We start from the raw sequence: 26,230 nt of genomic DNA on the forward strand, positions 1-26,230 counted from the left end.
CGCTGGGAAGTGCCGTTTCCCGGCCCGGGGCGGGCGCGTGCCGCGCAGAGGCTGCTGGGAGGGGTGGGCTCCGCCCCCCCGACCAGTGCGGCGCGCGGCGGGGCGGCGTCCGCCATCTTGCATCGGTGTCTGCTGCCGGCGCGGAGCGCTCCGGAGCGGCGAGCTCGCGTTTGCACGGCGCCGGGCGCCGGGCGTGTCCGCCGCGATGGGTAAGGAGGGAAAGGCGCTGAGAGCCGGCGGGTAGGGGCAGCGGCAGCAGAGACTGCACCGCTTGTGGGACGGGGTGCCCGGTGCAGGCCGGTCTGCCGCTGGCTCCGGCGGGGCACTGCCCGCATGGCAGCTCGGTCGGGGCTGGGACGGGGTGGCGGTTCCTCAGGCAGGAGGGCTCTGCCATCCTCCCCCTTTCCTGCCTTGCTGCTGGTGGAGGGGGCTTTCCACCGCTTGTGCTGGGGACGGGAGTGAAGCGCGCCGCTCGTCGCTGTGTAGCCGGGCAGGCTGGCTGTGTGTCCGGCCTCTGGGGCTGACAGGTCAGGCAGCCCCGGCGGTCCCGGACTGCTCGGTCCGTGCGGGCCGGGCCGGTGCGAAGCCTGTGGGCAGCGTCCGACCGGGGAGGGAGCGGAGGGACAGCGAGCTGCCGTGTTTAGTGAGCCTTAGGTACACGAGAAGGAACAAAAAAAAGTAGTGTGATAGGTGTTAGGCTATGCACAACAAGTGAGTGCAGTGCAGGATGTGGTGGGTGGAGGGATTTAATGTTAAAACGGGTGTAGTTTTGTAGCACAGAAGTGCGGGTTTGCTTGGATCTAGATGCAGAAGGTGTGAAACCAGGGACTGCCAGTCTTCTTGCCCTTATGTCTATATCCAAAGCCTTCTGGGGGGATGGAAGCTATAAATTTCTCAGTTTTTCTTTTTTAAAACAGTTTCGATGGGACCTTCCTTCCAGTTGACCTTCTGTAACTTTTCAGAGAGGTGGTGACTGGGTTACTTTGAACGTGCATTTCTCTTGTTCAGTCCATTTCTTGGCCTGACAGTTTCATTGGCACAACTAAATTAGCAAGGCATGAATTATTAAGAGAGGGATGGTGTCCTAAGACTAGATAATCTAGTGGCATTGTTGGGAAAATAAAGCTACATGGTTGTTGCTAGAAATTTTTCTTAGACAGTGGCACATTTAGTCTTGTGCAGAGATGTCAGTAGTTGCTTAAGTTCTTGTGGAGCAGATACTTGGGTGAAGCAGGCTGCCAAGTCCTTGTGGTGGTGCCTTGATGTCAGCCTAAGTCTGCAGTCTGTTTTCCTCTCATAGCTTATGTTTATTGCTTAGTGGTCCTTGGTACTGCTGATAAAAGTTAAAAAAAAAAAAACCCAAAAAAAAAACCACACACCAAAACAAATTGTCTCAACATGGAAGTTGACAGAGAATTTTACATAGCTCAGGAGCTGTAGTTTACATGTTGTCTCCTTGTAGAAGAATTCCAGAGGAATGATAGTTTGTGTAGAGTCTTGTTTTTAACAGTTTGTCAGATGAAGGCTGCAGTTCTAGCTTTAAAAAAAAGGCACTGTGCTATTAGCAACCTTTTCCACTCCGTTTGATCGTTCTGGTGACAGAATGTTGAACTATCACTTTTATCTTTCCACAGCTGATATACCTGAACTGACAGTCAGATTCTAATCTTCTAAATCCTTTAAAAGAACTGGTAATTGGGATGAGACAATAATTTTGTTACTTTAAAATGAAAAAGAGTATGCCTGTCTGGGTGCTACTGACCCTTAAATTATTTCCCTGCACACAGTTTAGAAGGAAAAGCATAGCCCTTAGATTCTGTTATGTTTGTGAGATAGTGAAAATAAAGAAACAATGCCATAAGGTATTAAATGAAGCAGTGATTACTGCAGGTTTCTTCTTGAGTTTGTGTTTATTTGTAATACATTTAGTGTCATCTTTATGAGAGGAAGAAGGACTTTTTTTTGCTCGCTTGCTGATAGGATCAAAATTTAGCTGCATGTCTTTTTAGTAGCTTTTCGTTTTTCAGTTTGCTTGTAAGATGCATAGTTTCTTTTTACAGTAGCTTATGCCCTTTAATGCTGCATCTGATTCTTGAGATGAACTGTAGTTTAATCTGCAGTTTGGAAATGCCTATCTAGGCATAGGTTTTCTGTGATTTCGGCATTAAAGATTTTTGTTGATGAACTTGATATTGCAAACAGATGCAGGAATATATAGCGGCTGCTGTAGATATTTTCATCGTACAAGAGATGGCAGGTGTGGCCTTTTGGAGTAATTCTGTGTTTTTTCAATAGACAACATGGCAAGCCCAGCTAAAGATAACTTCAGAATGAAAAGCTACAAGAATAATGCACTTAATCCCCAAGAAATGCGCAGGAGAAGAGAGGAGGAAGGAATTCAGCTTCGGAAACAGAAAAGAGAAGAGCAGGTAAGCATCCTGGGGAGCTGTTCACTGTTCAGTGCCTGTGGAGCTTATTTTCTGGGGTCTGAAAGGACTTGAGCAGACTCATCCTCTAGAGTGGAATCTAGGAATTTCAGGAATGCCAGGTTGAATGTCTGTTTTCTTTGCATTTGTGGGAAGCACCAGGAACCTCTCAATAGGATCATAAAAAGGTGAACAGAAGCCCTTTTAAGTTACTAGGACACACAGAGGAGAGAGCTGTGACTTTTAACATCAATCCATAGTCTAGGTTTATACATGTGAGACTAGACCAAAAGAACACTCATATTTGCAGTAAGAATTTGAAACCTTGCATTCTCTGCTAGAGCTGGGGTCAAATTTGGTGTGTGAAGGGAGAGGATTATTTTCATCTTTGATACTATGCTTCAAATTGCCGAAGAGCTCTTCTACACCAACTTAATAAAGTGGCTATCAGTTAGGGTCTCTGAGCTATTATACAAATATTTGCAGTTGTTCTCATTGAATTTTTAGTGATCAGAGTACGTGGGACATTGTATTATTTAATAGTTTGTCATAGTTCCTCTTTGCAGAATGTGTAGTAGTTTCTTGCCAGGAGGGTAAGGAAGGTAGTTTGTTTTTCTGTTTGGTCTAAAGTGGATGACTTTGTCTCCCACAACCTGGAGAGTGTCCCAGGCTCTGATCTACAGTCTGCTATGAGGTGGAATGCTTACCCTTCTACTGGGAAAGTGGTGCATGGAAAAAGAATTTCAGTTATTTGGGCCAGAGGTGTAAGAGTCAGAAGTGGTGAGGTACTGGAGCACTTATCTCTGAATGGGTAATGCATTGCAGTTCCTGCTGAAAGTTTTGTTTGCATATTTTGTAGTAAATGCTCCCTAGATAAATTATGAAAATAATGGGTGTTTCCTGTCCCATGCTGCTTTAGCCGTGAGACTACTGTTATGGTCTGCTTGATCTTAGTTTGTTGGACTGGTGTTTTTCAGCTCTTCTTGACCTGAGAATGAGTTTATGCAGGGAGATGAGACTGCTTGTGCTCCACAAGAAATTGTGACTGGTAGAAAGACCAAGCAAGTTTATACTTTTCAACCAAGAACTTCTGTGTCCTTGTTAAGCATTGAGAAAGAATGGCTCCAAAAGTGGAATATTGTTTCTTGTTCCTTTGTGGGTTTAAATGGAATTAAGACTCATTTGCATTCAATATTCTGTAGTTGTTTTGTGTCCAGAGTTACACCCAACCCATAAGTGCATCAAACAGGGGAGAGAATGCCTTGGTTTAGGTTCCTGTTGAAATAGAGCTGGATATAAACATGGAGTTGTTCTGCAGTTTTGGATGTGTAGAGCAGCAGAAACGTAGGTGTGTAGACACCTAGAGGGACAAAACTGTCAGGATTTATAGGTGGTTTCATTATTATCCTTACAGGTGAAATCTTAGTCAATGGACTGAGAGCATATCATTTCCTTCTGAAGGTACAAATGTAAATATTTTTAGAATTGTTGGTTACACTAGTTGTAAGTGTAGTACTGGAACAAAGATAAAAATTTACGTTTGGTTTCTAGAAGAGAACAGGTCAATGTGAATGTTTTGCTTATATTCCAGAAAATGAAGAGTTTATTAAATACTTTTAATACTATTAAATATTAAATACTGCAGTGCTGGTATGTATTCTGAGCATAGGCAGGTGTGCAGCTAATTGTAAAGCAATTTTTGGACATGGAGAATATTTAATGTTGCATGGTTCGGAAGTTCACCTTGAAGCTATACTTTTTTTTCTCTTCTATATGAAAACTATGTTTCTAGTTTAATCTTTCCTCAGCTGGGTATAAAATACAGGTGCTGCTTAGTAGTCTTCTACAGAAGGGAGGAATGCAGTGTGCTGAAACACAAGCATTGCCTCTATGTTTATGATTTTAGCCTATAAACTAAGAAAGGGGAAAGTAGCTTGTAGAATACTGGTTTTTTTGTTTAAAATGCATGCTAATTATAAGGGATAAAAGACTAAAAGCAAAAAGATCTGTATCCTCTTTTTCTTGTGGAAAAAATTAAGGATCTTTGTAACTAGTAAGAATCTAGTTCTGAATGTCTATCTGAAGAGTTGCTGTGCAGTTTCTTGAGATACAGATATGATAGTTTTTCTCCTTTATGTTATCTAAACTTTTGTATAGAATTCCCCTTGCATGGGTGAATAGGAAGGGGAGTAGGTAAAGTTCTTTCACTGGTATTGGTGAAAGCATTTCTTCAGGTGTATGTCATCAGTACCCACACTTTGGTTACTCCTAATGTCTTCCAAAAATTTCCCCTTTGTTCAGCTGTTTAAACGTCGAAATGTGTCTCTCCCGGGAAATGAAGAATCCATGGTAGAAAGCCCAATTCAGGATCCTGATGTCAGCTCAACTGTTCCTATTCCAGAGGTAAATACTTCAGGGTGTGTTTAGAATGTTATCTATTAGTGTGCATAGTACTACACTATAAGAAATCTTCCTTGCATTTTTAGGAAGAAGTTATTACTGTAGATATGGTACAGATGATTTTTTCAGATGATCCTGATCAGCAACTTACAGCAACTCAGAAATTCAGAAAATTGCTCTCGAAAGGTAGGTAAACATTGCCTGTTTTTTTTCAGTTGCTTCCTTCTAAGTTATTGTGAATTGTACTTAGAGTCAGTTAATATTTAGTTATGTTTTGTTTTGAAATAAATCTTGCAGAAATTTGTAGTTCTGTTTATAAAGAAACTGTGCCAAATCTCTTCTGACCTAATGGCTAAATACAGAAATCTTCATTTATTTAGATGTTAAGTCTTACAAAGTAAAAAACAAGGATGTTTTTGATTGAGGTGTCCAGGGCAGTAGCTAACTGCACGCTAGCATACTTAGAGTAATTGTTGCAGTGATTCAGCTTCTCACTCCCATTCTCTCCTTAAGGGAAAAAAAAAATTACATGCCTGGCAAAGAAGAGTTGTAACTTGTTTTTGTTGGGGCTGTAAAACATGCAATTTTAAGGTGATGCTGGTATGTTTATAGCATGATAGGTAAGGGTGTGCTTGGTCTTTTAAAATAGCATCCAGTAACCATAATTGCTCTTCCACCAACCTGAGCTGTTGGTGGAAGGAAGAGTGTTCTGTGATGAGTTACTAACGTGCAAATGGATAATAGTAGGTGTTACTGTTATTATATGTAACAGGGTGTTTACTACATTGTACCACTTCATAGACAAGATCCTGCAAGTGAAAAGTTTGTAACTCCTTTTGAAAAGAAAAGGATTGAATGAAATTATTATAAGATCTACAAATCATATTCATGGTTTTTGTCATACTGAAAAAGTAATTTATTTGGTTTTTTAACACAAATATGTTTGTTTTTATTCCCTAGAGCCTAATCCACCTATAGATGAAGTCATTCAAAAACCGGGAGTAGTACAGAGATTTGTGAAATTTCTAGAGAGGAGTGAAAATTACACTCTACAAGTGAGTTCAGCTTGTTGCTTGGGGGTTTTGAATGGGATTAGAAACCTTCCAAAAGAACTTTGGAAGGCACATGTTGTTTTGTTTGGTGGGGGTTTTGAGTAACCAAATAGAATTATTTTTACCACTGAAGCCATATGTTTTCATTATTGCTGCTAAAAATGTGACTTGACTTTGTGAATTCCATAGTAGTCTTTAGGGTCGTGTATTCAGCTGCACAAAAACTTGGGTGTTGAAACAAAAGGTGTTCAAGAGGATTTACAGAGTGGTGTATTAAGATCATCGGCAATGATGTGTGAACAGAATCTGTCTTGTTAAGTGTTGAATATATTGTAGTACTTTTCAGCTGAAATATTAGGAAAAAATACAGGAAACTGACAGGCTTGTTTGAAATTCTTTTAGAAATCTTTGAGAAAATATCTAATTAATGGTAGGAGTAACTAGTTCTGTCTACTCCTCCATGGGAATAGCACTTAGGCCTTGTGGACATTTTTTCTAGAAGAATTAACTTAATATTGAGTAAACAAAAGTTATCTGTATTAGTTAATAGTGACTCAAAATCTTTCTTAGTTCTGCAAGCCAAAACCTAAAAATAATGTAGTTACTGAAAGTTCTTACTAAATAGAGATTTTGTCAACACCAGGTTTTTTATTGTGTGGAGTACTATAATAATAATTGCATGTCAGTGGAAAGGAAAAAAAGTTGGAAAATTAACCTCTGAAACTCTTATGTCAAACTTCATGTCATGATGTTAAGTTTTACAGCTGAATGGTTTAACGTGGCTATGTTTGTGTTCCTCAACAGTTTGAAGCAGCTTGGGCTTTGACAAACATAGCATCTGGAACTTTCTTACACACCAAAGTTGTAATTGAAACTGGAGCTGTTCCCATTTTTATTAAGTTGCTTAGCTCAGAACATGAAGATGTACAGGAGCAGGTAACTGTCTTCTTGAGGGGTTTTATAACTACTTAAAATTCAGTTATGAATGTTTCTTTTGTGGTGTATGGGGTTACAGAGGCTTTGACCCCCATTTGCCTACTAGCTAGTCTATCTGCCTCCAGGAAGATAAAAATTTACTGTCACTATTTTTTCCTATCATGGATTTATTTTTCTATTCTGTAATATTTGCTGTAAAAAGTATAGAATATCTGTAAAAGTTGATTTGCAAGTATGTATAAATTCATTTTGATGCTTTGCTTTTTAAGGCAGTGTGGGCTCTTGGGAACATTGCTGGTGATAATGCAGAATGCAGAGACTTTGTTTTGAACTGTGGAATATTGCCACCTCTCTTAGAGTAAGTATTGTAAACTAACACTATAATATATTGTATATGTATAGATAAAAGAAAACTTCAGCTTAGAATTTACTTGAAAAGAGTATAAGTTTTTGTCTAAATTGAGAATCATAACAATACAATAAGAAGCAATTTAATGTTTCGGATTACGTGAGCTTCATGCATATCTTTAATTAGTTCATGACTGGAAGCTTTTCAATGTTTGCAAAAGCAGAGAAGTATTACATCACAGGTATGAAATTTCTGTATTGTGCCAACTCTGTTGTCAAATTTCTGAACGTATGGGGTGCGAGACATAATTTGATTCCCACTTGTATGGTTCCATCTGCCTAGGCAATAGGCAGTCTTCTCCACTTTCATTCAGTAGCTCCAAGCTCTAGTCTTCCTATTTATCTCTTTGCTTGCTGAGATGAGCTGACAGAGTAGTTGTTACATGAGCTGTGTTCCATTAGAAGATTTCTCTTCACTAGGAATATCATTCCAGCATTTACTATGTGCTTACCATACTATTTTCATTACAGGGAAAAATTTGCACAAGACAGATGTTACTCAGTTTATTACCACTTAAAGTAATAAAACGAAACATTTGTAAAATAGCTTAAAATAGCAGAGGATAACATGATTACCTTCACCAAGGGCTTAAAGAATTAACATTTTAGACATTTTGTTATGTATCTGAAAGTAAACCTGATTTTTCAAATGTTGAATCTTTCATGTTCTATTTGGCAAAAGCAGAAGTAATGTGTTAATTTTTTTACAAGAACTTCCAGGTTTCAGCTTTTTATGGAAGTATTTTTATTATTATCAATTGCATTTTCTGAATGAAAACATCCAAGTTCAATCCATGCAGGATTGTGTCTCCTAACCTCTTCTAAAGACCCTCAGAAAGGTTTAGTTGAATGATGTTTCACATAAGCAATTATTTACTTTATATGCATGTACATGATTTGGGAATGAGACATCCCAAAATTATGCAAAATAATCTCAGATTCAGTTGACTTTAAGAAAATATTTGCAGCATGTAAAATATGAAGATAAATAAATTTAAACTAATGATCAGTGATAGAATTTGTCTTCCTTATGTGATGTTCTTTTGGTAACAATAGCCAGAAAATTACCTAAATTTTAATAAGAAATTACTTTTTCTTCTTATTGTTGTCTCTGACAGATTGTTAACTAATTCGAATCGTCTTACAACAACTAGAAATGCAGTCTGGGCACTCTCAAATCTTTGTAGAGGAAAGAACCCACCTCCAGACTTCAGTAAGGTATAATAAAGTAGTAATTTTGAGAAATCAGAAAGCTAAAGAATATTTATGTTTGTAATATTTTATAATTAATAAATAATAAAACAGAATCTTTGAATCTGAATATAGACACACTTTTTATGTTTCTAATGTCATCACGCAGTCTTGCCCATCTGTTTTATCTGTGAAAAATCATCTATTTTGGCACTGATCAGCAATAAAATCATGTCTGTTAAAATCTTGAGACTATAGTCTGGTGCAAAGAGTCATACACTGGTGTGAAGTGATGGACAAATTATACATTCAGCACTAAATCATGTGGGACTGTATTTTCTCCAGAACTGTTGTAGAGAATGTGAGTTATAGTTGAAGCTTCCTCAGTTTGGGTTTGTTTGTTTGTTTGTTTTCCTATGATTGTGAGTGCATGCTGCATGGATAAAACTTTGAGTTTCCTGCTCTGTCAGATGCAGTTAAATCAGACTGGGATGACAGAGAGAGCCTCTATGCTTTCCCTTTTTTTTCTTCTCTCTAGTATGTCGCTGTAAAGAGTATAGAGACTAGTAGGAGTTTTAGCTTATTTTCAGTAAGAAATTAATTTCTGATAAGGTTACTAACTTTAGAAATTATTAATACTGGATATTCTGGTAGAAGAGACTGAGTTTAAACAATCACTAAAGTTAATCTGGGGAGAGTTTTACCTCATAAGATAGTAATTACTGACTAATAGTTATTGCTACTTATAAATTCTTGAAGAAATATTAACAAAAAGGGGGCATTTCTGATGTCAGTTAATTGATCACCTCACAGTGACTTTGCGTAACCTATATCCTTTACTAGTGTTTTGTTCTGGTAGTGAAAAAACAAGATTTTTTGCTGCTTCAATACAAAACCTCACAGGAAAAGGATGCCCTACAGGCAGCTGCTAATAAGTCCTCTGCTTTTTGCCCTTTGCAATAGCAGCATTCGGACACATAATAGAGACTATATTTGCATAACCCATGTAAGATAAAGAATTAAGTCCTACAAAGATTTTGAAATTCCCAGGCTGTACAGCAGACACCTGTCAGGTTCCAAATGGGGCTAGGATGGTCTAGTTCATTTGGCTCTGCACAGACGTTACAGAGATTGAAGTATAGCGGTACAGCAGTGGTGAGAGCTGAAATGAGACATTGCTTGTTTCACCAGTTCAGTGAATGCTGGGTGCTGTGTGAGTTACTCTTGGTTGGTTATTACAAATAACTGCCGGTGCTCCTACAAAGCCAGCCCAAAAAAAACCCAAACTTTTATTACTTAGTGATTCTGCTCCCTGAATGATTAAAAAAGCATCAGCAATTCCTATAAAATAAGATGTTTTTTTTATTTAAGCTGAACAATTATATACTTAATACATTATCTCTCGATAAATAGGCTGTGAATCAGAATTTATCTGATTTGGTGGTTTGAATTGGATATCTGGTTTAGTCAGAAAGTGTTCCACCTGGGTCCTCATTCATTAATGACCTTGTGTACCGGAGCAGTAAATAGTTTTGCACATCTATGCCTTTGCCGAGTGTTCTCTGAAACTTGAAAAGTATGGAACACCTAATTTTATGCAATATTTTTCTTTAACCTAGGTTGCTCCTTGCTTAAATGTTTTATCAAGACTGTTGTTTAGCAGTGACCCGGATGTATTAGCAGATGCTTGCTGGGCCCTCTCTTACCTTTCAGATGGTCCCAATGATAAAATTCAAGCTGTTATTGATTCTGGAGTGTGTCGAAGATTGGTAGAGCTGCTTATGTAAGTCTTCTTCTCACCAAAGAAATGTCTTATAGTGCTGTTAATGTTAAAATAGAGCAGTGTTTCCTCACCTGATGTCTTAATTTATTTTTGTGAAAAGTGATGAACATTAATTCAGTCTGAAATCTTTTAAGCTGCTTGCTAGCTTGCTCAGCTCCTGCAATTATTCCTGACACTGACAGTGAAAAAAGTTTTCTCCAAAGTATTCCCTTATATTCCTTAAAATTTAATGTAGGAATTCATATACATGAAGGAATATAAGGGCAAAGCCTGAAGACCAATGTTGAATTGTAAATTAGTTTATCTTTTTTTAAATTTTAATTTCACTGTTGTACTTTCCATTCTAGGATATATAATTGCATTACAGATAATTCTTGGACTCAATGAAGTCCAGAGGCTGGCTAGAGCAATTTTTAAACTGTTCCAATATATTTGGGTTATGGTTCATTATTTTCCTGGAAAAGGAGACTAAATCCCTGTGTTCGCATGGGACTGCAGCGTAGGTCTGGGATAGTAGTTCCCAGCACAGACAGCTCAGCACACTTCCCTGTGAAAAGCTTGTTTTAATAGCAGTCAGGACAGGAAAGATTGCTTTCTCTTCCATAGAAGGTCTAGGACAACTGTAATTCCCTTCCCTCACATCAGGCAGCTGAATATGGACTTCATGTGCTAGCTTCTAGGATTATCAACTCACAAAAGGGGTAATTTTGCTTATAAAACATACTAAACTTTATTATACACCTGATAACACCCCCTCTATTTCTGTGGCTATTGAATGACACATATTCCAGTATCGTATTTAATAATACTTGAGCTGGGTGAAATGGATCTGCTGGGCAGATTGCCCTAAGTTGTGTTGTTCCTTAGAGGTGCTCAGTCTTTGAATCAGTTGTGGTGTTGTAGTAGACAAATTTGACTAAACAGGGAAAGTGCAATAAGCAATACAGTGGTTTTGATAACTAAATACTTAGCACCTGCAGTAAACCCTTGTTTGCTGAAAATACAAAATTATTCTTTTAACACTTGGTAATATCAAGCAATATAATATTTGTCTCCAGGCATAATGATTACAAGGTGGTATCCCCTGCATTAAGAGCAGTTGGAAATATTGTTACTGGGGATGATATCCAAACACAGGTAAGACTAGTTGATTTAAGAAAAAATATTTGGCAAAACAGAATTTTGTGAAAATGTTGACAAAATACATGTTCAGTACAGGTATCTGCATACGTCACTCAAAGAGGCTTTCTGCAAATCTGTGTTCTTGATTTGATAGTTTAAGCTCCTATTTTAAGCATCAAATTAATGCAAGAATAAACATTTTTTACATCATTGTGTGTAGTGGATTACTTCATTTCTGTATGATACATTGACTTGCTTTTCTTGTTTTTTTTTTTTTTTTTATGGTTCCACTTTTTCAAGTCTTAAAGGCAGTCAAGGTTTTCATTTCTAAGCTATGCTTATACTTGATTTGTCCATGAATTTTTATGTGATAGTCTTACTGACGTAATTTGTTCTGATGATCTATTTTATTAATTTTAGGCAATGGCATTGATTTTGAAGTAATGCAGGAAATAGGAAGACTGATCCTACTTTAAAAATAATTATCTCTAAAATGCTGACAGTACTAGTATAAAAAGAACATAAGGAAAAATGTTATTTGTATAATTTGTGAGCTCTAGAATAAAGGATTTTGCCAAGGAATTAAATGAAAAACCTTATCTCTTAAAAAATTAACAAATAACTATACAAATTAGATGTGTATTTGTCAATAATTTTGACTTACTCATATTTTAGCCTTAAGAGGCCTTACTTAGTTTTGCTGTTGTCAGTCTTTTGGGCTGAACTTAATTGAAGGCAGATTCTTTCAAATTGCTGGATTGTCTGATCACACACTACAGCATTGAACACTTTAATTTTGCAGGATATGACACTTCGTATAATAGAAATGTGTTGGAAAATCTTTTGAAGTCCTCTGTAAAATGCTTTTATATTTGTATATATATGTATATTGTGCATATACTATATGTATATATAGTACAATCCAGTTTTCAATTTTTAAATTATTTTAGGTGATTCTAAACTGCTCTGCGTTACCATGTCTCTTGCACTTGCTTAGTAGTCCCAAGGAATCTATCAGAAAAGAAGCATGCTGGACTGTTTCTAATATAACTGCAGGAAACAGGGCTCAGATTCAGGTAAAGCCTGGGAATTTGTTCCTTGGTTGGTTTTATTTTCATTTTACTACTTTACTTGATTTTCCTTGACAAGATGTAAGTGGATACTGCACTGATTCTGTATTATTTGTTTTAGTCCAGTCCTGTCTGTAATTTTACCTAACCTAAATGGTTTCTTCTAAACTTTGAGATATTATTTTAAATAGAAATAGCTCTCACAATTTGTATTACACATTTGCTCAGTGGCAAGTGAATTAGTTTGTAAATGGTGAATATTTTGCTTGGATAAAAGCCCGACATGATGTCATCAACACTGAGTTGTATGTATTCTTGTGGAAACTATTGCATCCTGTGTTTTTCCAGGTGACTGGAGCTATCTGAAAGAAGGTTCTGATCAATAAAAATGAGAGTTCTGAATCAGAATATATATTCCAAAATTATTTTTTTCCCCTTCTACTTCAGAGAAGAAAATGTTACTTCCTGGTGTAACTTAAAACATGTAATAAAGTCTCCAATTACAGACATAGTCTCTCAGTGGAGACCACAGGACCTCAATAAAATGGAAAATTTTGTTCCGAGGCTTGATCTTCAGTTCAAAAACTCAGGATGTGTTGTATGATTTTTAAATGGACCAATCCAGTAAGCTGGACTCTGCCCACCAGAAACAGAGAAATAAAAACCCCAAGGTTTTCTGATGGCCACTGCAGTGCAATGTTGGAATATATCTCAATTTCACTTTAGCATTTCTAGGTTGTATGGCATCATCTAAACAAAATATTATTTGCTTTAATATCAGCAGGTGTCACTAATTCTTGTAGTTAAGGCTATAAGTGTTCTGAAATCTTTATTAATAGTTGTAAAATGTTACTATTTCATCTCTTAGGCTGTTATAGATGCAAATATTTTTCCAATATTGATTGAAATTCTCCAAAAAGCTGAATTTCGCACCAGAAAAGAGGCAGCATGGGCCATAACTAATGCAACATCAGGAGGGACCCCTGAACAGATCAGGTAAGTTTGTGTGTGTTACTATTTTTTCTGCTTAAGGATCTTCTATAGGCCACATGGATTTCTGCATTTGCATCTTGACAGTGATAGCAACAAAATCCTAAACATAGCCTCATTTCCTTGAATCTCCAACTTGAAAATGTAGAAATTCAGAAAAATCAAAGTACATGCAACAAACTTAATACATAATTAGTACTTTTTTTCAGGGGTGTTGCACCTAAAGGGTGCAACAGGCTTACCTTCTACAGCTGATACTACATTGTCAAACAGAATTGGAACAGTTAATGAATGGTTTCAGTGTTTGAAAATGGAAAACTGTGGGGGGGTTCTTCAGAAAACTTGTGCAGTAGGATTGTATATTTGGGGACAGACTGCAGGGATTTTAACTTCACTATCAGTATTATTTTAAAGCAGATACCTAAACTTGCTTAGAACTGAGTTTGATTGAACTTTTCCTATCAATAGCTATTTGTATGCTGTAAAGATAGAATTGCTTGAATAAGATACTCTCTGGTTTCTCTCAATACTGTAGAATAATGATCACTTTGAATCAGTAGCTGATAATTTGATTTAAAAGTTACTGTATTATTTGGAAGCCAGAACTGAAAGTGATGTGATAACTTTTCCAGCATATTTGGGAGATCTGTTGCAAGTAGTATGTTCTTAGTTATTTATAATGTAACTAATCCTTATTTTCTTATAACCACTAAGTGTTGTCAGGGGGATAACAGGGATAACAAAGGAAAGTGTCTTGTTTTTTTTAATTTTTAAAAATTTCTTGTATACTGTAATATTTCAAAATCTAGCATTCTAAAAATAAATTTTAATTCAGGATCTTCAAATAGTAGATTTGCATATAATACCATAACAATGGCTCCTCATAAAAAATACATTTATATTATTGGTGTTGTGAAGTTTTAGTCCTCCTAACGTCCTCAGGGTACTACTGCCTAACTGCAGGATAGTTTTAAACCACTGAATTAAACTGTATTTAGGCAAACATTGCTGTCATCATTTTACTCACATGATAAAAACAAGGACACAGGTGATGACTTGTGAAAGTTCATACACAATTTTTCTCAAAATTGTGAAAAGGAGTGGGATACTCAATCCCAGTATTTTGTCTTCGTATTTAGAGTTGCATCCTTCTCTTTATAGTAGGTGATGCTAAAATCTTGATGGACTGCTAGTACGGACTGTGTTAGCACAGAACAGTGCTCAGTGTTCTTATATGTATCTAATGTGTTTACTTGATATTTTTATCACTAGAAAATTTCAACTGCCTGAGAAAAGAACTTGCTGGTAGAATTTTTTCTTTTATATTCAATTAAACCCACCTGAAGATTGTAGGTAAAAAGAAGTTAAAAAGACTACAGATTTCATACTCCAGTTAGGAATACACACATTCATTTTGTTTTATTAGGATAAGTAGTAATATTTATTTCATTTTGGGCTATGTTTCTGTTTGTATTGTTCCCATGATTTAGAAATTCTGTTGTTTCAGCCACATTTTTAGCAAAGTATTAATAGCAGTAGACTGGTATGTCAGAATGAATGTGCTAGGTTATCAGTTCTTTCCCCCTTCTTCTGTTTTGTTTCTGTTATAAAGGTATTTGGTAGCACTAGGTTGTACTAAGCCTCTTTGTGACCTCCTGACTGTGATGGATTCAAAAATAGTACAGGTGGCTTTAAATGGACTTGAAAATATTCTGCGTCTTGGAGAACAAGAGTCAAAGCAAAATGGAATTGGCATTAATCCTTATTGTGCCCTCATAGAGGAAGCCTATGGTAAGAACACACTTCTTGTGAAATCACATACCTGAACTTCCTTATTCTAGTCTGTAAAAACAAAAGCACTGTGAGTCATTTTGAAATTTGCAGTAAGTTTTAATACAAGAATTATTCCAAGCAGAAGTAGTCACAAAGTATCACAAAACAAGGAATGTAACATTTAGGGGAAAGTGTTAAATGCAGAAAACTCCTGGTGTTTGTCTGTGGTCAGTTTAAATGTCCCTCTAGAGAAGCATTCTCAGGAGGGCTTAACACAGATGTCCCAGTCTATTGGAACCATGCTTTGCATAAATTTATCAGCCATTCCTAAATACAGTTTTTAATACTGTAACACATAGTCCTGTCTGCTACAGTTTCATTACCAACAGGAATGTAATATCAGGGCTTTTTTAATTGATCCTAATGTTGGATCACTTATTAATATAGTAAATATTAGTAACAGCAAAATCAATTTCAGGTCATAAAACCAAATAAGCTTTTGGGGTTTTTTTGCAAGTATTTTGTTTACTCTGTTACAAAGTTCTTGAATTAAACCTCTATATAAACCATTCTAATTTGTGGAATTTCATTACTATTTTTTCACAATTGGATTATAATGAAACTGGCATTCTTATTGGAGAATTGCCTTTTTTGTAGCTCTTACAAAACAAAATTGTCAGACATTTGTATTTCAGAAACTGCTAGTAACTAATAGAACTGTAGTTCTAATTGACCACATTGTATCTGATTAGATAGTACTAACTTTACTGTAAAGCAGTCTTTACATCTGAATTCCCTGTTACAGAGTTCACTTTTTAAAATCAAGTGCATGCTTGAAGAACTTAGCAATTAAATGCATAGGAGGAGTAAGTACTGAAGACTTTAATGGAATTTATTGTATTACAGATTTTCTGTCCATTCATAATTTTAAGTATTGACTCTCTAGGTTCTCTTTGCTTTAGCACTTAAGCATGGGCTGCTGAAGCTGTAGAGTATAAGTTCAAGTAAGGAAAGCAGCTGATTATATCACCATCATTGCTTTGGCCTCTGCAGTCACTAGAAGGGTTCATTTGAGCTCTTTCTAATCCATCCTAAGTGAAAACTACATTACCTTAAAAAGCTAAGCAGGAATTTTATATTAGCCTAACTGACTGCCTAACACTTAACCTCTGCACCTTTGACTGAATTATGTTCTCTACTTGCAAAATGATAAGTTTTCCAAAAGGTACTATCTTTAAATCTTACAATTAAATTCAAAAAAGATACCAGACTGTGCCCACTGATGGCTCCATGAGTGAGATAGAATTTAGAGTTGGGGAAGACTTAAGAGTAGAAGAATAGAAATCGGGATATTAGTTTAATTGAAATGCTTCTAGCTTAGTTTTAAGATGAGTTTGGAGAGCAGAAAATGAAGACTAGAAATACATAGGTTAGGAAATAAGAACCAGTGATATCAAATTAATTGAGGTGACTTGGGATTGCATCTTTTTGCCTTAAGAAGTACTGCTGTACTAAAAGCTGTTTGAATTCATAATTCATTTAAGTAACTATATATTTGAAAAATTTCTGTTTTGAATTTAGGACTGGATAAAATTGAATTTCTTCAGAGGCATGAAAACCAAGAGATCTACCAAAAGGCTTTTGAACTCATAGAACATTATTTTGGTGTTGAAGAAGAGGACTCCAGTATTGCACCTCAGGTGGATGAAAGTCAGCAGCAGTTTGTGTTTCAACAGCAGGAGGCTCCAATGGAGGGGTTTCAGCTCTAAACTACTGAAGTGAATATAAGCATAAAATTTAAACACTTGTATGGTTTGGGGTTTTTTTTCTCTGAGGTCTTTTCTTTATGGCCAAAGTTAGAGGAAAAGCTGAATATGTTTTACAGAAATAGATGAAGAAACAGCTCATGCACTTTTATATATTGTGTTAGAGACAACTGTTCTCTGTTTTGTATTTGTGTTCTTCATTATCTCTTATGTACAGAAAAAAACTGTGAGTAATCATGTCTAAAAGCATTAAATGTGATTTAACAAGAACTGTTTAGCTAAGACTTGGTAGGATTTTAGGTAGTAGTTCTGAATTTTCATGTAGTCTCAAATTTCATATCAGCAATATAGTTACTGACAGTTGAATTTTTGGCAGTAGGCTTGACTTGCCCAGTCTCTATCAAATCTACCTCTTGTATTGAAGCAGAAACATTGCTTCAGAACTAAGGCATGAAATAAAGATGAGCTTGTAAGAAGCTGAATTGGAATGTGAAAAATATTTATTTAAATTGTGAAACTTTTATGCATTACTTACTTTACAACACACTGTTGGAATTTATTTATAAAATGTATTTAAAGACATAATAGATATACATATATAATGCTAATTACCTAATATAATATTGAATATATGAAAAAGTTCTTTCTGAATTATGCGGGAAGAGGACTATTTCAGAGGTTTTCAAATCGGAATCAGCAGAGACCTTGCTGGTCATTAGATGTTGGCTCTGTAATGAAAGCTGCTAAATGGCATTACAAGTCAGCCACAACTGCAGTACTTTGCAGAGGAAGCAGCCGCTGCAGTAACCACAAGAAAGCTGCAATTAGGACTGACAGAAGGGTGATGTGCACCAATCACCAAGCTGATGTTTTACAGCTGTCTTCTGTCAAGATGTGGTAACACCACTTTCGTTTGAGAAACATTGCAATGTTTGCCTTTTAGTACAATAGCTTCTCAAAAGTTTAGACAGTAGGTGTTGTTTTTTGACCAAGTGTGCTACTGCCACTTGAATTGTTCCTTAGGTTAATGAATTCGGTTTGCTTTTGGTAAGACAATAGAAATACTGCAGTGAAAAATGAATAGTGAATCATGCCAGTTGAAGGAAAAGTTTGTTGTACTGTAAATAGCATTAAGTATGTGGACACCAAAACTAACTAGAAGTTACTGTCATCTAAATATTTAGGCTCTACAATATACAGTGTTTGCTGTTAAACACTAAAAGAATTCTAATATTTACGTTAACAGTTTTGAGTACAGAAAAATGTATGCTCTGCTTTGACTTGCATATAGGTAGTGTTTCTGGTGTATTAGTATATCTCATTTGGAGAAATTAATACTTTGGGTTAACTCTGGAGTATTGCTATTTTTTATTACCTGTAATTAATGTATTAACATCAAATTCCTGGGTTAAGTGAAATCTGTGACATATGAGAGCATTTCATGCTTCATAAAAGGCTGCAATTCAAACTTCAAATTACTTACCCATGGCACTGTGCTTGTCACTAAATAATATTTTAATGCACTGAAAAATACAGGTTAAAGGTGGTATCATTTACAGTACCATTTTATATTTAGACTTTTTTTTTACATGCAAGTTAAGATTCTAAGATGTTTCACTTTGATGTTACAGCAATATATTCTATATTGTAATTGAATGTGGGACTTGAAGTGGATTTTCTAAAATGAATGGTCAGTTTTGACTAAGATATAACTGGGACGGAAGCAACCTCCCTTTGAAGTCTTTTTAGTGGAAGATAGAAGTGTAAGAAGTGTATATAGGAGTGCTGTTACTTTATGAACTCTGAATAATGAGATATTTTAGCAAATGACACTTTAAACCTAGATTTGTACAGCATACAACAGTTTTGAATAGTGTGATAATATTGAGTACAGCTGCCAAATTTTCATATATTGTTAGGTGATTGTACTTATGCCCTTTTTACTCTCATAGTTTTAGGTTTTCATACACCAACCCTCATTCTTTCCCATGATCTGCCCACTCCCCATCTATCAAAGAACAGGGTAACAATCATGGAAATCTACCAAGGTTACTAGCAAATGCTGAATTTCAGTGTTCTAGTGTAAGAAAATTATTCAGGTGACAGGGTATTCCTTTGTTTCTAACAACCTTGTTTTGATAACAACCAGCTGTGCCTGCTTTTTATTTGGAGAACCCTGTAAAACTACCTTTATAAACCTCTCTTATTTAAACCAAATCTGAACTATGAAATCTTAATTGAAAGACTTGAAAATTAAGAAAAGAGGGGAGATTTAAAGTATTATATTTGTTTTGAAAGTATGTCTTCAGTTGTGTGGATATATTATTCTATCTTGTGGACAGTTAGTGACTGCACTTTACACATTTAGGCAAACTATATTTCATGCCTCTGATAAATATAAATGGAACAATTTGAAAGGGAACTAAAATTGATGGACTTAGGATGATGAAAATCTGTTTAAACTCAACATTTGGTTTACTCTGATATTGTTGAAAAATAATAATGAAAATTGTTTAAAGGATGATCTGTTTTATCACTGGGCTTATATCATGCTTTGTTAGAAGCACATAAATGAACAAAATGAAACCAGAGATTATGACTTAAGGTCAGCTCTGGTGTACTTGTTTGCAGGTAGGAACATGATTATGATGATACCTAAACAGATGAAACTAGTATGGAGAGAGAAACAAAACTGTGATATGAAAATCTCGTTAAGTTTGGCATTTTAATATGCAATCTGAAGTGCCCCATCAGTTACAAAGTCTGTTTAAAAATACAGGGGTTTGGGTTTAATTAAAAGGGTACCATTTGTTCTGCCTAAATGTGAATACTAACTAGCTAATCTATGCAACTATGCAGAGCATAAGTTTTTTTTAATAGTTCCCTACTCTTGTTACACTGAATCATATCTAATTTTTTCATCATTGCACTTTTGTCTGAGGATTGGTTCTTACAGCTTTTTAATTTTCTAGTATTTGCTTTACACACTGTTCCTAGCAGCAATCAGAAAATAGTAATAATGTTGGCGCAGAAATGTTTGCTGTAGAACAAGTTTGCAACTGGAAACTATTTATTGTTGGGCCTGTCTTTAAAAAAAATAGTAAAGATGCACTATTGTCTTTCCTCCATGATTAATTCTCAGTAGGTTAAAATTTATTAAGTTGTACAGCTGAGGATTTTTGTAATAGGTCTGCAGATGGATACGTGGACTTAAACTGTGACCTCAAGATTTCACTGAAATCTGGAATGCGACATTCTAGTTACTTATGGCACAATGTCTTACATATATAATGTGGGAAAACTAAATTACCTGTATGAACTTCAGATAGTAATAGTGCATCTTTAAATCCAGGCCAAAGGCCCATTACTGTAACAGAACACATATTAGTAGTATGCAATATTATGGAATGTTAAATCTCCAAATACCATACAAAAACCAATAAAACCTATTTTACAGATGTTTACTGTATTTATTTAGTGATTCAATAAGTGTTGCTTCTTAAAGCTAAAAAATGCAAATACCATTCTGAATACAGCATTGATGCCAGTGAGTTTCAAGTGGCAATTTGTGCACTGAAAAACTATGCGCTGTCACCAGACAGAAAATTTCTTGGGTGTAAATATTTTGTGGTTATCTAACCAAAGGTACCTGACATTCTTAGGAAACTACCTCATCCCCTTTAAAACTAATTACTGCTTTTAATATATGCAAAACATTCTAAATAGTTTTAATTATATGGACCAAGTATCCTGAATATCTTCCTAATGAAAGCCATTTTTTCTTTCTTTTTTGTGATGCTGTAGCTGCCCTTACTGGCTCTAGGGTGTGCGTACTACAGTTGTCCATTTAGGGGTGACACTCACTACTTGCTCTCAGCAGCAGTTAATTTTGCTTTTCCGAGGACATTGAGCATTTCAGACGGAGTTACTTGGTCTTTGCCTCCGCGGCCAGCGCAGCCTCCTTCCGCCACTTGGCCTTCTTTGCCAAGTTCAGGCTCGTTAAGGACTCGTGACGTGCGGCAGCCTGAGGAAGTAGCAACATAGGAAAAAGGATGCACCCAGGGAAAGCTACCCAGCCTCGGGAATGGGCAACAGCCACTTAGGGTGGTGGGGGTGACAGAGACTAGATTAGCTAAAGCTTGGGCAGCTCCAAGCTGCTGCTCTTGGTTTAGATTTGTGTGCTTTTCACAGAATTCTATTCTTTTAAAGTGTGCTACACGGTCATACCTCACCTTCTTAGCCGAAGCAATCACCGCAAAACAGGCAATAATTGAGAGCCCAATCATGATGTAACAGGCTTTCACTCGAGCTTTGTTTTTTGCCTTGTCTATCATCTCTGGCCTGCAATTAAAGTAGTTGAATTGAGTCATTAAAAAAGGCAAAGTATCTTTTCAAAGCATTGCAGACATAACATCACAATTTAAGAATAAATATAGAATTAGCTTCTGAAACAAGCATCTTCAGCTTGCTGTGGTTAATTATGTATCAGCCATTTTCTGATCCTAATCCATTTCCCATGGCAAAGCAACATTTAGTGGATTTAGACTGTTTAGGGGTTTTTTAACCTGGGAAACATTGCTCTGGCAATAAGTGTTTGCATTTCAATGCTTGGGGTAAATACACCAGAAATCATACCTTGAACTCTAAACATAGTGAAAATTGAGTGGGGTTATCTGTTTAAAACATGGAGATGTATATGTGATGTCGGATGGAGTAAAAGCAAATTCTCGTTATTCAAAGTTAATTTTAGAAATCAACTACTGCTGCATCTAACCTATTCAGATGGTGTTCTGTAAGCTAAGAACTTTACATCCTTGGATTGTTAATTAAAGCAGAGTTTGTACTACTATGAGTTAAAGGTTTTAGTTCTTCATTAAAGCAGCAGCCTGACAGAAAGTGGGCAGCTGATGTCAGCCACCACGCTATATCAGGAGCACACACCTGAACAAGAACAATCTACAGGACTGTTTTTGCTGGTCCTCAAAGGCAACAACAGTGAAAACTGCTGTCCTCTGTTTGGCAGTAGTCAGTGCAAAGGAGACATTTTACAGCCCAGAAATCTGCTTTGGTACAGCTCCCATTTCCACCCTCCTCTCTTCTGAGCCAGCAGCATGGCCCTGGGAACCAGCAGTAGAGGAAATCATGAAAATTGCCCCAAAATATTCAGCGAAGTTTTTCCAAGTCAAACATTATACTTGGGAGTACAGTTTTTAAGATATTCATAATAATACTGGCTGTGCACCATTTTCCTTTCATAATTCGTCATGGGAATGCTATAGATAGATATAGATAGATAGATAGATAGATAGATAGATAGATAGATATTTGTAAGATATAAGTACATGTTTTATACATATGTATAAACCCACAACTATATGTGTAAAAAGAATAGTTGCATAAAGAATTGATTCCGTGTTCTAAGTAAACATGGTGTAATGCTCTCTTTCCTTCAAAAAATCTTTAGACTTACTTTAACACGATGGGATGGGGCAGAGCTGGGGATTTGACATAGCCCATGAAAGCCTGCACCAAGGCTGAGGGCTGCAGTGCTTCTCTCTAAGGTTTGGTGTGGTGGGAGAGGACAGGTCCCGTGAGTGGCAGTGCTGTACCAGCCCTTCCTTGCCAGCGCACACAGGAGGAGCACGTTGGGCACACTCTGTTTCTTGCAGGTGACTAACAATGCCTGCAGTTCTAAGGAACTGCTTCTGGTTTGTACAATGATAAAAATCATCTTCAAAACAAGCTGCGCATCAGACTGGCACGTAGGATCATTAATCCAGTAATCCATTTGTGGTAACAAAAGCAAAGCCGTAAATGTTATTAGTCTGATGTATTAGCCAAATTATATTTCACAGTGCACTAATTGAAACTCCTCTGAGGCAGATTTTCACTTTCTCCCTGCTTTCTGCATCTGCTTTAAGGAAAACAGACCTTACAATGTTCTTCACTAATTGCATATTAGGGTCTTTGCTATTCAGTCTTTAATCAAGACTCCAGGCAAACATCTGCTGAAGTGAGCAACAGCTGGGGCTTTAAAAAAAAAAACAAAGAAACCACAACAACCTTGAATGAAGCCTGCAGATTTGTTTCATAGTACAAACAATCTTCAGCAGTTAGGTTGTGTTCACAGGTAGCAACACTTCACAATTCTTCTTTTGATAAGCATTAAAACAGTGCCACAGTTCAGCCTCAATGTCTACCAATCAACTACTTCTAGTATATTACTATTTACAATAAAGTATAATATAGTATAGTATAGTATAGTATAGTATAGTCTTACTATAAAGCAAAAAATACTTTGCTTACTCAGAAAGCACAGTGGAGACCCTCACCTGCCAAGACAGAAAGGAGTGATTTTTGTGCATGTGTCTGTATGACTGGTAAATGCCATATCTTTATAAACATCTCCTGACAAGTTGAATAGCATTTACAGCTCCTGAGACATGTCTGAACCTTGCTCTAGAGGAAGATGGTGAAACTAACAGCACAAGATAGGCTAAACTGTCCAGAAAGCCACTGTCCAGCTCAGCAAACTCCAGTGAAACCGTCAGGAACCAGTAAGAATAGGCAGAGGATGTACCTGTTGCTTTACACAGCTCTGCACACTGTTTATTCTCAATGTATCATCCAAGGCAGGGACATGCTTTGATGACAAAAAGTAGCATCCTGGAGAGATGGCTAACACTCTATCTGACATCCTAAGAAAAGGGAGTCTTAAACATGAGAGAGGTTTCAGCTGTTTAGTGACTCCCTTAGGGAGGGGTTGCTAATTTTCAGAAAGTCAGAGAACTGTAGAGTCTGTGTGGTTTGGGAGGGAAGGGACCTTCAAAGATCATATAGTCCAGTGGGTCAGCAAGAATAGAAGACTAAGGCTATGTCAAGTGCTCAGTTTTCCTTGATGAGGGCTTCTTCTCTCATTACCTCCTTCCCTATTTTTCCTCAAATTCTATAATAAAAAATAATTTATTGTATGTAGTCATTCTAAGCTCCCTTAGAACAGTTTATGTGAGCTATAAACAAAAAATATTGTTTACCAATAACATCCTTCTCTGATTGCATGTTAGGACTAAGCAAAACAAACAAACCAGTATATAAATGTAACCAAGGCTGTCTACTCAGATGGATCTGTTCTTAATCCCGGGCTCTAGGGACTCCAGCAAGGAACATTTTCTCATCTTAACCTCTAACCAGGACAGGAAATTCTCTTGCCCTCTAATTTGTTTCCAAGTCTCAGTGTTGTAAAACCGATCGTTTTAAGCTCTGTGGAAAAGCTTTAAATTTTCCACAGAATCAGGATCACACCACTGCTTTCCCTTCAGCTCCATGTTACCCTTGGACAAGGCCAGCGCACTTACGGGATCCTCAGAGGAATCTCTTCTTCTGTCTTGAAACGTCCAGTCCAGAGGAGGATTTTTTTGTCAAACTTCGAAGGTTTGTAACTTGCAGCCACCCTGTGAGCCTGCTCAGCTTAAAGAGTGAGAGAAAAACAAACAAACAAACAAACAAGCCCAAACACTTTGTAAACCATGCACTAAGAGAGAATTGTGACTGATAGCAAGGTGTAGAAGGGAAAAATCCTACCCATTTTGGTCGTTGGAAGAGTAATTTTGGGATTAGATCTCCAGGTTTCGGCTACGCAGAGTCACCTCCGCGCCGTCTCTGGAATATCCCCGCACGCAGCGAGCGTTTCTGCGGGTCTGATTCGACCTCCCCTGTGGGTACCCAGGCGAGCAGGAGAACTCTCGGGACCACCCGAGCTGTGATGCCACCGGCGGCCGCCCCACCGGGCAGCCCAGCCCCGCTCCAATCCGTCCCAGTCCCGAGCCGCCCGCCCGCGCATCTCCCCGTCAGCCCCGGGACGCCGCCGCGGGGCCGATCCCGGCGCCTCCGCTTCCCCCCGGCTCGGCGGGCAGCCCCTTACCGCGGGTGGTGCCCGGGCTCCGGGCGGGATCCCCGGCGGCCGCGGCTCCCCGCGGCGCGGGCGGGCGGAGCGGCGCGGCGGACAGCAGCCGCCCCGGGCGGAGGCGCGCCGGCAGCATGGCCAGGACGGCGAGGAGCGGCGGGACCCTGTGCCTCGGCCGGACTTTCTGCTTCGGCCGGACTTTCTGCCTCGGCAGGACTCTCTGCCGCAGCGGGAGCGACCCCGGCCCCGCCCCGCCCCACCCCGCCCGGCGGACCCTTCCAGCCGCGCCCGGAGGAGAGGCGAGGAGAGGCGGGACCATCGCCGGCACCCAGCGGGATCGGTTCTCCCCAAACGGCATCCTGTTCACCTACCGCACTCACGGATTGCAACTCAAGTGAAGAGAGGTCACTGTCCGAGGCAAAACTCAGCTAAGGAAACAGGCGCGGTAGTTCAGCTTCATGTTAGGATGCGCACCTGCTGGAGCGAGTCCTGAGGAGGGCCACAAAAACAACCAGAGACCAGGAGCACCTCTCCCGTGAAGACAGCCTGGCAGAGCTTCGGCCTGAAGAAGAGAACGTTCCAGGGAGACCTTAAAGCACCTTCCAGTGCCTAAAGGGGACCCACAAGAAAGATGGAGAAAGGTTTTTTACAAGTGCATGTAGTGATTCCTGTATTCCCATTACAAGGAGTAATGGCCTTAAACTGAATCAGAATGGGTTTAGATTAGGAAGAAATTATTTCCTGTGAGGTTGGTGAGACACTGGCACAGGTTGCTCAGAGAAGTTGTGGATGCCCCATCCCTGGAGGGTTGGGTGGGGCTTTGAGCAACCTGGTCTAGTGGAAGGTGTTTCTGCCCATGGCAACTAGATGATCTTTAAGGTCCCTTCCAACCCAAACCATTTTATGATTCTATGTAGAGTATAAGTTCTATAAGACAGAAACCTGCCCACATCTGTGTTTCTGTCATTTTACTGCTTTCAGAATGCTCAAATGTACTGATTGTCATCATAGGTTTTTCCATCTACTTCAACTGAAAAAAAAAAAATTGTTTTTCTTTTCACATCCTGGACAGAGCTTTATTTAAAAACAAAACAAAAACAAACAAACAAACAAACAAAAAACAACCAAAAAAAACTCAAAATCAAACAAAGAAACAAACTGTAAAAACTCATTCAGAGAAATCAGCACAGAATAGACTAAGTAGCAGCCTGTGTCAGTGTGATATTCGTGATGGTTTAAGACTGTCTCAACAGAGCTGTTTCTGAGGCACCAAGCAGTGGAAGATTTTACATGCATCAGCCAAAGCCAGAATGGCTGCAGATGAGCAGAGGAAGTCCCACTCCCCAGGGATTGATCACTGTCTGGCAACAGCTTAAGTCCTGTGCTCAGTGTGACAGCGCAAAAGGGGGG

General features: G+C 38.0%; 2 protein-coding genes across 2 annotated transcripts; one reads left to right on the forward strand and one right to left on the reverse strand.

Moving 5' to 3' along the window:
* Positions 1-85: 85 nt before the first annotated feature.
* KPNA5 (karyopherin subunit alpha 5) lies at positions 86-20,375 on the forward strand. Its single transcript, XM_041423666.1, has 14 exons — positions 86-209; positions 2,296-2,429; positions 4,728-4,829; positions 4,913-5,012; positions 5,787-5,881; positions 6,683-6,814; positions 7,084-7,172; positions 8,341-8,440; positions 10,033-10,196; positions 11,255-11,333; positions 12,269-12,394; positions 13,257-13,384; positions 14,991-15,169; positions 16,733-20,375. The coding sequence occupies exons 1-14, from the start codon at positions 206-208 to the stop codon at positions 16,918-16,920; spliced, it is 1,620 nt and encodes a 539-aa protein (XP_041279600.1). The 5' UTR covers positions 86-205; the 3' UTR covers positions 16,921-20,375.
* Positions 20,376-20,503: 128 nt separating this feature from the next.
* Positions 20,504-25,178, reverse strand: FAM162B (family with sequence similarity 162 member B). Its single transcript, XM_041424028.1, has 4 exons — positions 24,839-25,178; positions 24,273-24,384; positions 21,150-21,258; positions 20,504-20,941 (listed from the first exon to the last, which is right to left on the reverse strand). Exons 1-4 carry the CDS (start codon positions 25,176-25,178, stop codon positions 20,843-20,845), a joined length of 660 nt encoding a protein of 219 aa, XP_041279962.1. The 3' UTR covers positions 20,504-20,842.
* Positions 25,179-26,230: the final 1,052 nt, after the last annotated feature.

The sequence above is a fragment of the Onychostruthus taczanowskii genome, unplaced genomic scaffold (genome assembly GCF_017590055.1).
Source record: "Onychostruthus taczanowskii isolate IOZ18803 unplaced genomic scaffold, ASM1759005v1 scaffold8, whole genome shotgun sequence".
Taxonomy (NCBI): Eukaryota; Metazoa; Chordata; class Aves; order Passeriformes; family Passeridae; genus Onychostruthus; species Onychostruthus taczanowskii.